The 13,789-nt window shown below is 42.0% G+C and overlaps 1 protein-coding gene across 4 annotated transcripts in view; it reads right to left on the reverse strand.

The window, feature by feature from the left end:
- Positions 1-2,920: 2,920 nt before the first annotated feature.
- Positions 2,921-13,789, reverse strand: part of LOC144595246 (bifunctional heparan sulfate N-deacetylase/N-sulfotransferase 4-like) — a 717,307-nt gene continuing 706,438 nt past the window's right edge. For all 4 annotated transcript variants that reach the window (XM_078402506.1, XM_078402496.1, XM_078402516.1 and 1 more), the window contains one exon: positions 2,921-11,538. In XM_078402506.1, coding sequence (XP_078258632.1) covers positions 11,416-11,538 — 123 coding nt within the window. In that variant the 3' untranslated portion in view covers positions 2,921-11,415. The remainder of the gene's footprint in view (positions 11,539-13,789) is intronic.

The raw sequence follows: 13,789 nt of genomic DNA on the forward strand, positions 1-13,789 counted from the left end.
CACCACTGCACCTGCTCCCCCTCAAACCACCTGCCCCCCCTTATCCTGCCAACCCCTGTCTCAGTTCTCCCCAGTCTCCCCAACCGACCTCTCTGAACTCCTCACAGGAATGAAAACTGCCACCTGCTCTCTGGACCGCATCCCCTCCAGCTTTGTCAAGGCCTGCCTTCCTGCTCTCTCTCCACTTATCACTGCAACAATAAACTCCTCCCTGTCTACTGGCATCGTCCCACCATCCCTCAAAATCGCTGCTGTCACCCCTATTCTGAAAAAACCTGGACTCAACCCTGACACCCCAAACAACTTCAGACCAATCTCCAACCACCCTTTCTGTCCAAAGTTTTGGAACGTGCTGTAGCCTCTCAACTCAAACATCACCTCTCTGCCAATAACCTGTATGAAACATTCCAATCCGGATTCCGCTCCAACCACAATACTGAAACTGCACTCCTCAAAACGACCTTCTCCTCTCCTCTGCCGCTGGCAACCTCAACATTCTCATCCTACTCGACCTCAGCGCCGTCTTTGACACCATCAATCACTCCATCCTCCTCACCCGACTTGAAACCACCTTTAACATCACCGGCATTGTCTCTCCTGGATCAAATCATACCTCTCCGACAGGCACCAGTTCATCTCCATTAATAACTGCAAATCCCCCACCGCTCCCCTCCCCCAAGGTGCCCCCAAGGTTCAGTTCTCGGCCCCCTCCTCTTCATCCTGTATCTGTTTCCCCTTGGTCAATTAATCCGCCGTCATGGTCTCCAATTCCACTGCTTCGCCGAAGATATCCAGCTCCTCATCTCCACCAAGTCAATCTCCACTGCCACACACTCTATCCTGACAAACTGCATCACTGAAATAAAATCTTGGCTTCAAATCAATTTCCTCAAACTAAACTGTGACAAATCCGAAATCATCTTCATTGGACCAAAAACGCTCACCAAATCCACCCACAACTTCACCCTCAACATCAACGGTTTCTCAGTATCCACCTCCCCTCACATCCGGAATCTTGGCATTATCTTTGATCAAACCCTCTCCTTCGACAAACACACTAAACACATAACCAAGACAGCCTTCTTCCACCTCAAAAACATCGCCCGTCACCGTCCATCCCTCTCCTCCACAGCTGCAGAAACCCTCATCTACGCCTTCATCACCTCCCGTCTGGACTACTGTAACAGCCTCCTCTATGGTTCACCCTCAAAAATCATCAATAAACTCCAATACATCCAGAACCCCGCTGCCCGTCTACTCACCCACTCCCCGACCCGTGACCATATCACCCCCGTCCTTTACAAGCTCCACTGGCTCCCCACCCCCCAGAGAATCCAGTACAAAATCCTCCTCATGATCTACAAAGCCCTCCATAAGCTGACCCCATCCTACCTGACTGACCTCCTCTACAGACACACTCCCACCCGCACCCTCCGCTCTGCTGCTGCTAACCTCCTGTCCCCCCCATCCGGACCAAACTCAGATCCTGGGGGGATAGGGCTTTCTCCATCGCGACTCCCACCCTATGGAACTCACTACCCCAAACCGTCAGAGACTCCTCCTCACTCACCACATTCAAAACATCACTGAAGTCTCACCTGTTCAACACTGCCTTCAACCACTGACCGTCACCTCACCTTATTCTTCCTTTTCTGTTCATTTATTTACTTATTTTTATGTCTTACTTATCTATGTAAAGCGTCTTTGAGTGTCTAGAAAAGCGCTATACAAATGTAATGTATTATTATTATTATTATTATTATTAACATCTTTCCTATAACTTGGTGTCCAAAACTGAACACAATGCTTTTAATATAAGATAAGATAATTAGGGGATTGGACACATTAGAGGCAGGAAACATGTTCCCAATGTTGGGGGAGTCCAGAACAAGGGGCCACAGTTTAAGAATAAGGGGTAGGCCATTTAGAACGGAGATGAGGAAGAACTTTTTCAGTCAGAGAGTGGTGAAGGTGTGGAATTCTCTGCCTCAGAAGGCAGTGGAGGCCAGTTCGTTGGATGCTTTCAAGAGAGAGCTGGATAGAGCTCTTAAGGATAGCGGAGTGAGGGGGTATGGGGAGAAGGCAGGAACGGGGTACTGATTGAGAGTGATCAGCCATGACCGCATTGAATGGCGGTGCTGGCTCGAAGGGCTGAATGGCCTACTCCTGCACCTATTGTCTATTGTCTATTTTAATACAGCCTCACCAACGTCTTATATAACTGCAACATGACCTCCCAACTTCTATACTCAACACTCTGACTGATGAGGCCAACGTGCCAACAGCCTTAACAAAGACAAAACATGTTATCTTCCCTGCAACTCTTGATTCCCTTCCATACCACAAATCGCTAGATGTTCTAGAAGCCATTAGGTTACATCCATTTAACTCGCAAACATTTTCTGAACAAATTATGAGCTAACATTTTACAACATGCATTGATATCTACATATTCCTTAGCCATGATCCACATCATCCGCACCACTCAGCCTGCCATTATCACCCCAAAGTACCAGATCACAGGAACTGTTCAAATCTTTTTGTTTTGACAGGTTTTCTCTTACCGATAAAGGCACAAATTCCTTTATAAAAGGCCCTTCAGAAACTTTTAACAGGCTACTCAATTACACATGATTTCTCAGCATAGGCACTTGTGCTTCTCATTCAATGTCTACTCAATACAGTTATCATCTGTGGGAACCAATTGATTTCAGGGGTTGTGAGATTAGTGATGGAAGCTTCCTGCTCGATATCGCTTGGCCTTTCACTGGGTGATTAAAGAGGAGCTGGAGATTGCAATAATATCAGTCAAGCAAATAATTCAATGTGGATTCAAGATATGTTTATATGAACTGTCAATGTGATATCCTTCGAAGTAAATTAGAAAGCAATGAATCAAATTAAACAGTTGATATATTTATTTTACTCGGGCTGTTTATCAAACTAGATACAGGTTATTAAACTGTAGTACACAAACCAATAGATTACCAGAATTGACTTCCAGATAGTCTAATGTACACACACACCTATTTGTGCTACATTGATGATCTCAATAGTACATTTCAATTTGATCCAACTCCTCCAGCACACAGACATGACTGCAAATACACATTTTTATATACAGCACATTTGTGTACATCAGACATTATGCCAGAATATCTACTGCCTTGAAACAACATTGATGACATCCTTGAAAACTCAAACATTTAAACCAAACAAAAATGCAAAGTGGAGATTTAGGAAATAAATATAATTGATGGAATTAGTTAACTTGTTCAATGTAAAGTTTAATAACTTTGTGCCCATAGTTTAAATTTTTATAATGGACAGCAACAGAATAAGACATAACTAGCCATCAAAAAAGCAATTCCTTCCTATTTTTCTCTTAAAATTAAGATGATTCTAGGTTAAAAAGGTTGAAAAATAAACCAAAAGAATGTGAACAATTATACAACTGTCATTATGATGACGTGCAACACCTCTACCGGTTGCATTGACAGCAAAATCTAATCCATCGTCCCACAGCAAATTATTTATAAAAATAATTAGGTTTGGAATGTCCAGATAGATTTCTAGCTTCAACACAGGGATCTGTACTCAAGTGTTACAGGTTACTTTCAGCATTAGGGGCAAATAGCATAGACCCACTTTCTCACTAAAGGGCGTTATCACCACTTTCAGTTATTTCACACCCACTCATTTTTGGCTCTGCTCCTTGCTGCCTGTTGACATCTTCATACTTTCCTCAATATGCGCTTCCAACATCAGTAAACTGTGGTGCTGAACATTTGGGGTTTTAATATAACTGCTTGGCTCAATAATGTGCAGTTCAGATACATCACTGGCATCGTCTTCCAAACACTTGTCCTGTGAGCTTTAATATCAATTGCAAGTTTAAACTGAGATGTATCACAGGAGACATATTTGCCAAGATACTCACAGGTTAAAAGATACTCACAGAATAAATATTGTGCAACATTTTAATAAAATCTCAGAAATTAAGATTACACTTTGCAGTGATTTTATTTTAGCAATGTCAAAGCTAAAATGAGCATGTATATTAAAGGTGTACAATGCAAGAACTGTGTTCTGAGAACACTTAGGAATTGCCCTTCCTTGCGGGGAAGTGTCAAGCTTGGAATCTCTTATCATTTAGTTTGCTGTTCCAATTCTGGTTCTGGTTGATTACTGCACAAACACCTCATAAGTGGTTATCTCGTGCAATTCATTGCATTACAGAATTAAAATGCTGTGGATATCACTGTCTCTGCCCCTCCTTTCCTCCCACAGTCTTCAGACTTTAAACATATGCCTGGGTCACAAACATTAAACTTCCTGGTTTTTCCTTTACCTGAATATATTATTTTTAACCGTGTCATTATCACACAGACCCCCATTGGATTCTGTTCATGTAAGGAGATGTAGGTGTTTTATTTCACCTGCAAATGTTTATCCAAAGTATAGGATAAATATGTGGTGGAAATGCTTCAGTCATACAGCCGTGGTCAGAACTTTGGAGTACTGCGTTTAAGTACTGTACAACAGGAAGGTTATGCAAACAAAAACTACAAGCACCTGCCGCATGACCTTTTGAATATTTGCATAATTTTCATTTTTTGTTATGTTTTAAAATTCTAGTACCAGGGTTTTGTCCCAGGAACGAACGTTTAGTCATGGGGAAGATGAAACAGGTCTCAACAGTTAACATATGAGGATACAGTAGAGAAATCCAGGATAGGAAAGCAAAACTATAACTAAAGACCATTTTAGGGGTTGGATCAGGATGTGCATTTTCAAGCAAAGAGCACTTTTGCACAAAAAGCTGTGGATGGGAAATCAGCAGAGCAGACTGAAGGAACAAAGCTGCCTCCTCCTGATATTAATTAAGATTTATCTATTTTACTTTACACCCTGCAGAGCGTTTCAGAAAACACATCAGAGGAAGAAAGGGCTACCTGTCAAAGGGTCAAATGTGCTCTTGGCACAGGATGTTATTAATGGAAATTTGGACAGGATCAGGCTGGTGCAGGGGTATTGGCTTGATGAAAATAGGTCCCTTGTGGGGGTTGGTAGAGATTTTTGGCTCCATTTTAAAATTCAGGGAATTAATGACCAAGGCTTTGGATAATCAGGGGTTTGGCACCAGAGGTGATGGAAGGTGTGGGCAAGAGGTTGAGATTGATCATTGGAGAGGCAGAGGTCTGAAGATAGCAAGATGAGTAATGGGACATAACTTCTGAGATGTCCTAGTCTTGCTCTGAGTATGCATTCACCAAGATTGCCCAAAAGGAGCATAGCACAAGGCACATTTCACACACGTAAGACATGTATAGACCATGCCAGAGGGTCCTGGCTGAATTTCCAGACTCAAAGTCGTTGTTATTGCGTTTCAATGCGCCATTTTCAATCACAGAATGATAAAATATATGAATGCCAGAAAAGACTCAAATAGCTAAGTACCAGCTCCTGTTGCTGAGAGGTATTTCACATTTACTTTACATACTGAGGTGTACATTAAATAATAAACATGGTATCTACTACTGAGTTGGACCCAGTGGCATCGAAAGAGAGCAAGTGAGCTGTCAGTCCAATACCACTGAATATATTTCTTTATCCACACCAATATATGCTGTGACAGTGAAATTTGCCATCTTGCCTTCGGTAGCATCACTAAAGCTCTCATTAGGAGAGACAGATTTTCCAGTGACCCCAAGATCAATGGTTTTCTGCCCTTGGGCCACTGGCATGGCCTAGTTGTGTTGGGTCTCTCCCAGTGCAAGTGGTTGCCAACATTCCCCAAAAGTCATTGACAGCTCGTGAGGTCCTGAGTTTACTGGCCATTAAAGCTATCAGTGAAATCTATGAAATTCATGAACTTTTAAAAATATTCGGAAAGAATTCAAAAGACAAAGGTATTAAAACATCTAAAGTACCAAAAACACACATAAAAACACGTAAATACTTTTTAATGCTACTGCACCTAATTCAGTAATAGATACAATGTTTAGTTTTCAATGTACTCCTCGGAATGTAAAGTAAAAAGTGAAATTTAACAGGATTAAAAGAAAGAGCAACTTGCTGTTCTTCCAGTAGCCATTTCTTCCCATTCAGTTCAATGGGCTGCTGTGCTTGCACCAGTTAAACCTGGCGATCGGCCAGCAGGGAGATTTTCCTGCCTGAGATGGCGGATCTTCACAAAGCTGGACCCCAAGGAGAGCTCAATATAAAAGCATGGGGATGGCAGCGCATGATGTGGGATGCTGCTCACAGTTTCAGTGCACAACAAAGCAGACGCTTGTACAGAGATGTGGGGAGAGCCCTAGCAAATAGCTAGGTGGAAGATCCACCCCAATGATCAAGAATGAAAGGACATAAGTGGAACAATAGGATTCGGTCTGTTTGCCACTAATCTAGCAGGGAAGCATGCTCACAAAGAGTGAAGATCAGAAACAAGGCAATAACATTCTCCATCCAATTCTGACCAACATTTCTCCAATGGGTGGGTGGGGGTTCTTAATATGACCCTAACTGCACTTCAGGTAAGGAGAATATAAACAAACTTTATATCAATGGCACCATATCAATGTAAGCTGTTGTGGATCCTTCACTCAATAACAATTCAAAATTCTTCATAAGTATTTCCATAGAATACATCATTGCTGAATTTACACTGCTAAATTAAATGGTATTATTAAAAAGTGCTTCCCGTAGATCAACTGATCCACTCTGTGAAACTAGCAATTACCATTATTCAAACCCTGGGAAAAATTCACCAACTTTATTTCATTCAATGTGAATGAGGCAATAGGATTAAATTAAATTACGGATATTAGCAGTGTAAAAATAATGACGTGACAATGTTAGAAGGCTCAGTTTTTAAGTAATAATAAAACTGACAATATTAATATTGCATTGAATGCCACTTTGTAGCCCACTCCATGCTGCGTTTCCTCAATTAGGATTTAAGGGTGTTATATTTTATGACCTTGCTCTGGCTGGGTGGTATCCTTGCACACTAAAAAATTGGAAGGTTCTGAACAGTTCTGTGCTATTTTGATAAATATTTTTAGCTGGTGAACCTTACCACAGCTGGTGTATATTAGGAAAGTGACTCAAGGAATGATAATGCGCCATGACCATTAATAAGCTACCAAAACCACTGCAGGGATTAGAGGATTAGAGAACTGGTCAAAGATGACCTCCGATAAGCCTTTATTGGATTGGAACTTGTTTGCAATTGCCAGCAGTTCTACATCAGTCTGCTGGCATTGTTCCACTTAAGTGCTATCAGGTTTAAGATTCTCACATGAGCATGAAAATCCCATGTTTGCTGGCCATTCATTCCTGACAATAATGTTTGAATGGTTTAGAAGGGTTGTGAATGCCTGAGATAATCAAAGCTTTGTGCAGCTCTTATAGTGACTAAAAGGAGGTCGTCTGCCTTATCCATCTGTCTTAAGACTCCTTTAGCAGTTTCATGGCAAGACTGGTTCTGATCCTTTGCCACAAACCCCCACCCCCTCAGCCATCACATGGTGTCATGATGGTGTGTTAGGAGCTGCTGCTACACAAGAGATTCGCTACTTTGGAGCAGAGCCACCACATTTAACAGCAAGTCCACAACGAGCATCACCTACATGAGGAAAGGTGGCAAATGTTGGAAGTTCATAAATTACTTTGGGCCACATTTTCAATACTAAATCTAATTGCGAATGCTTAAAACTGATGACTTAAAAAGAGCACAGTGGCACAGCTGGAGGAGGTGCTGCCTCACAGCACCAGAGACCTGAGTTTGATCCCGACCCTGTCTGCGTGTGGAGTTTGCACATCCCCCAGTGACCGCCTGGATTTCCTCCAATCGCACCGGTTTCCTCCCACATCACAAAGATGGGTGGGTTTGTAGGTTAATTGGCTTCTGTAAATTGCCCCCAGAGTGTAAGGAGTCAATGAGAAAGTGGGAAAACATAGAACTAGTGTGATGGACACAAAGTGCTGAAGTAATTCAGCAGGTCAGGCAGCATCTTTGGAGAAAATGGATGGGTGCATTTTGCGTCGTAACCTTATTCAGGCTGAACTAGTTTTCGGACACGAACTAGTGTGAGAGGGTGATTAATGGTTGGCATGGATTCAGTGGACTGAAGAAGGGTCTTGACCCAAAACGTCACCCATTCCTTCTCACCTGAGATGCTGCCTGACCCGCTGAGTTACTCCAGCATTTTGTGAATAAATACCTTCAGTGGACTGAAGGGCTTGTTACCATGCTGTATCTCTAAAACTAAAAGGGAAAATTAATCTTAAATATGCCTTGGCAATAAATGTTTATTAAATCTTGAACCCATTTTACAGTGTAAAAAAAACATTTTGTGTATGGTATGTAACATTGGTTGAAAACGGTGATTTTAAGGATTGGGTTATACGACCAACTGCTCTCCGATCTCAGAATCTTTCGATAAATATTATTGCAACCAAGAGGAGATTAGTTTAACATCGCATCATGTTCAGCATGGGCATTATGGACCTAAGAGCCTGTCCCAATGCTGTTCTGTCTATGTTCTATGTAAGACACCAGTCAGTTATAGGACCCAATAATAAATAGGGTGACAGCTTATTTTGTACCATTCATTATTCAAAACCAAAGCCTTCCACACTGCATAGGACATATTTCTTCACCAAGATATAATATTTTGCCATAGTGTCAGAAAATTATTTTAGATAGCAACAATATAAAAATGTGTTTTAGGAAGATTATGTACCAATTAATTTGCAAAGCAGATAGTCTCTTGCAAAATAGGACTTCAGATTTCAATGACAAGCATTACTAGCCAAGCCAGCTTTTGCCTCAGTAACATTTTGAACATAGCTTATATCTCTTACCCTGCTACTGTCCATACATACTTTTGTGAATTGAAAAGGGTTTCATTTTATTAGCTTCCATGCTATTAATTATTGTATCTTGTAAGCTAATTTAACAGATTGAATGAGATTATATTAGCAGTTATTTGCCGAAGGGCAGCGAGCTGTAACAGTATTACCAATTTGACATCTCTTATTCATCAATTATGTACATATCTGACATCAAAAAAGCACATTGTAACATTGAGATTCAGTGCCTACAGTTCACAATATACATCTATTTTGAGTGTTGTTAATTATTCTTGTGGCTTTGACCATTGATCTTTATAGGAGACAAGGAACAGAGTGACTTCAAAAATATGATGGGTGGTATCTCTGTTTTATCATTGCAGTTGCTTTAATGAGAATTGCCGGACTACAAATTAGATGGCAGCTGAATAGGGTTGAAGCTCAAATAACCTTTGGATGTGATCTTCTGTTGGATTTACCCACATGGGACTTCTCAGGAGAGACTGCTTTTGCAGGTGCTGCAGGATTACTTGGTGATGGTATAAGACTCTGGTCATGGTGCACCGGTTCTCTGCCACATAATAACCCTGCACCACAAGAACGTGGAGCTGCGCACATCAATCAAAGGGCAATTTTGAACACTGTTGCGGATCTAACTATGCAAAAATTCAAATTTCTTTCCTTTAAAATATTAGCTGAAATGGGGATGTGGGTAATGAAAGGCAACATCATAGTCTTTGCCTGCATTTAGGGATTAGCATTTTAGATCACACGTTGAACAAGAGTAACAAGGGGAGGGGTGGGAGGCAGGCAATGAGAGTGAATTTTACTTACGACTGCCTCAGTTCTGCTCAAGGACACAGCAACAACCAGCTGCACAGTGACCCAACTCTTTTCTTAAACTTCCAGTTTTTAGATGGACTTCATGTCCAACAGATCTAACCCAGAACAAGGGGCCACAGTTTAAGAATAAGGGGTAGGCCATTTAGAACTGAGATGAGGAAAAACTTTTTCAGTCAGAGAGTTGTGAATCTGTGGAATTCTCTGCCTCAGAAGGCGGTGGAGGCCAATTCTCTGAATGCATTCAAGAGAGAGCTAGATAGAGCTCTTAAGGATAGCGGAGTCAGGGGGTATGGGGAGAAGGCAGGAACGGGGTACTGATTGAGAATGATCAACCATGATCACATTGAATGGCAGTGCTGACTCGAAGGACCGAATGGCCTCCTCCTGCACCTATTGTCTATTGTCTATAACAGCCAAAACTCCGACTGACCATTGTGACGTTTCCTGCTCTGATGCACCAATTGTTCTGGTAAAAGATTAATGGAGGACATTTTCTTTGTGGAATGTTTGACCCCAATTCATTTACCAAGCACAAACAAAAATTACCTTCAATAAATTTAGTTTCACAGTAATTGTTCTCAGCTAAACCACTAAGTTCAGCAAGCAAGTGTCTAAGGCCAAAGCAAAATCCTTGTGTATATATATATTTTTTTGGTATAGATCAAAAATGTTTTATTCAGAATGTGACTTAACCGTTCGGTTTTCTATGAGCTCAAACTCATATTTCTTCTCTAAAAGATACATCATTGGGACAAATTGCTCATTTAATGCTTCGGTTACATGTGTGTCTGAGAATGAGAGAGAGTGAGAGAGAGAGAGACTGGGCATTCAATAAAATTACCCATCTTTCTGACCAGCTCCAAACCTGTTGATATTGTATTACATGTTCAGTATTCACTTCCTTAGCAGTATTTCTCCCACAACTGGGAAGGAATATATATATTTTTAATGGCATGAGTCTGCAACCTGCCCTTCCTTGTGTCAATTCACACGTTTGTTAGGATTTTAGTTTGGATGGAATAACTTTTATTGACGTCTGCATTGATGAACGGGTATCCCCAAATGAGAAATGTGGATTCATTAATGATGCGCTTCCTCTCAGTTGTATACAGGAGCGTTGGTCAGCTCGTTTCTGAAGAAGGATGCTGCTCCAAAAGTGAAATGTTCAGAGAATGGTTTGAAGTCATTTTAAAATCTCATTGATGACCAAAACCAAAGTGATTGGAAACTTCAGTGATTTAAACCACGTTTATAATGACCAGGTTATGGTTTAGGATTAATTTAAATGCATGGCAGTAAAAGTAACATAGTGCAATTTTTTTCTTCTCACTGCAGGTACCAGACAGTTAGCCAGCACTGCACTGGTTTCATTTACAAAATGAATCACATTTTTCTGTCTTAACAATAACTCACTCAATATTGAGATAGGCTGGGTGGGGCAGGTTTGGGGCCCAAACTAAATGTCATCAGTTAAACATATAACTCAGCCATAGGCTGCTAACCCACATTTCCTCGTGTGCTGTCAGCATTACAATACCACATGCCAGCATATGGAAAGATTAAAGAATACTTTCTGTTTGTAGAGGTATCGTAAAAAGTTGTTTATTTTTGGCAGTCACTCCTAGTTTGGGAGGAAAGGACTACTGGAGTATTGGATGCTGTGCGTTGAGACTGATGATAGGAAAATTGCTTCTATTTTTCCAACAACAACTATCTCATCACTTTTTGCAGCTCTTCCCTCAGCCAAGCTGGTAATGGCAGACCCAGTCTGTAGAACAACTTGGACAGTTCAATGTTGTGGTCTTTGTAGTATCTTGAGAGGAATGTTCTGGACTGTAATGAGGAGTGAAAAAAACCAAAAAGAAATGCATCATTAAACAGAACAATCACTTCATGGTCTAACACATTCAAATCATATATTTCATACTTGCAATTGATTAATACATATTATGTGTAACATTTCATTTTTTAGCAAATATTATTGAGGTCAAAAAGTTCCAGAAAACATATGCAATTGTAATGCATTGCTTGAACAGGTGGTTCTGTGCTGGTTGGAGGTGGGATGGAAGAAGGGGAGCAGTTTATTATTCCAATGTGGAAGAAGAATTATCAAATAAATATTAAAAGAGAAGGTATTGGCTGGGTATGTTCAAAATCACCTCATAACAGTAAGGATGCAGGAAGCTGATCCTCCACCAAAGCAATTTTTAATTTTTGTACAGCATCAAAGAAATACAGTATACTGTATGCATACACAGCTGGTGGAGCTGCTGCCAAACAGTGCCAGAGACCAGGTTCAATCCTGACCTCAGGTGCGGCCTGTGTGGATCGACACAAATAGCTGGAGTAACTTAGCATGGACAGGCAGCATCTCTGGGGAGTAGGAACGGGTGACTTTTCGGGTCGAGACCCTTCTTCTGTGTGGAGTTTACACACTGTAATTCTGATGGGCACAAGAGTAATGCCATGTGACTATTTTGGAAGTAGATAACAAAGACTGGAACATTCCGTCCATAGAAGACGCTTGAAGACTCAACATGTATATACTGTAGATTAAGTGTTCTCTCTTACAAATAAACAACCATCGTTTTTGGCATATGTACATTGTGGTTTGGTGCATTTTTGAAAACATTCTAAATTCATGATGCGACTGGGATCTCACATAATTTCTTGTCAGGATTGTTGAACGACACAGAAAACTGAAGACTCCCAAAATGTTTTAGATGAACTTGTGCATAAAAATGCATGTTCCCTTGTTTCACTTGCAATGAATTTCAATGCATCAACTGCCCCTGCATGTACTGACAACAATGCTTACCAGTGTGAGACATAGTTCCAAGGATAGTGCAGTTGACCTATCAATGGATTTCATACATATCAATTTTAGCCATGTCTATGCTTAAAAAAAAAGGTATTTATTAAAACAAACAATATGTGAGAGTCTAAAATGGACATACATGACTGTATGTCTATCCCCTATTCCCAATTCCTCCGTCTACGCCGCATCTGCGCCCGGGATGAGGTGTTTCACACTAGGGCTTCTGAGATGTCCTCGTTCTTCAGAAAACGGGGCTTCCCCTCCTCCATTATAGATGAGGCTCTCACTAGGGTCTCTTCTACATCCCGCAGCTCCGCTCTTGCTCCCCCTCCCCCCACTCGCAACAAGGACAGGATCCCCCTCGTTCTCACCTTCCACCCCACCAGCCAGCGGATCCAACATATCATCCACCAACATTTCCGTCACCTACAACGGGACCCCACCACTGGCCATATCTTCCCATCCCCTCCCCTCTCTGCGTTCCGCAGAGACCGTTCCCTCCGTAACTCCCTGGTCCACTCGTCCCTTCCTACCCTAACCACCCCAACCCTGGGCACTTTCCCCTGCAACCGCACGAGATGCAACACCTGTCCCTTTACCTCCCCCCTCAACTCCATCAAAGGACCCAAACAGTCTTTCCAGGTGAGACAGAGGTTCACCTGCACCTCCTCCAACCTCATCTATTGCATCCGCTGCTCTAGATGTCAACTTATTTATATCGGCGAAACCAAGCGCAGGCTCGGCGATCGCTTCGCTGAACACCTGCGCTCGGTCCGCATTAACAAAACTGATCTCCCGGTGGCCCAGCACTTTAACTCCCCCTCCTATTCCCAGTCTGACCTCTCTGTCATGGGCCTCCTCCAGTGCCATAGTGAGGCCCACCGGAAATTGGAGGAGCAGCACCTCATATTTCGCCTTGGCAGTTTGCAGCCCGGTGGTATGAACGTCGACTTCTCCAACTTCAGATAGCTCCTCTGTCCCTCCCTTCCCCTCCTCCTTCCCAGATCTCCCTCTATCTTCCTGTCTCCACCTATATCCTTCCTTTGTCCCGCCCCCCTGACATCAGTCTGAAGAAGGGTCTCGACCCGAAACGTCACCCATTCCTTCTCTCCCGAGATGCTGCCTGACCTGCTGAGTTACTCCAGCATTTTGTGAATAAATACATGACTGTTTGTTGGAACACTTGTGCTCTATCTGCCATGAGCATCCTGACATCCTGGTTACCTGCATTTCAACTCTCCTTCTCGTTCCTACATCAACCTGTCT

Source organism: Rhinoraja longicauda, chromosome 1 (assembly GCF_053455715.1).
Source record: "Rhinoraja longicauda isolate Sanriku21f chromosome 1, sRhiLon1.1, whole genome shotgun sequence".
Taxonomy (NCBI): Eukaryota; Metazoa; Chordata; class Chondrichthyes; order Rajiformes; family Arhynchobatidae; genus Rhinoraja; species Rhinoraja longicauda.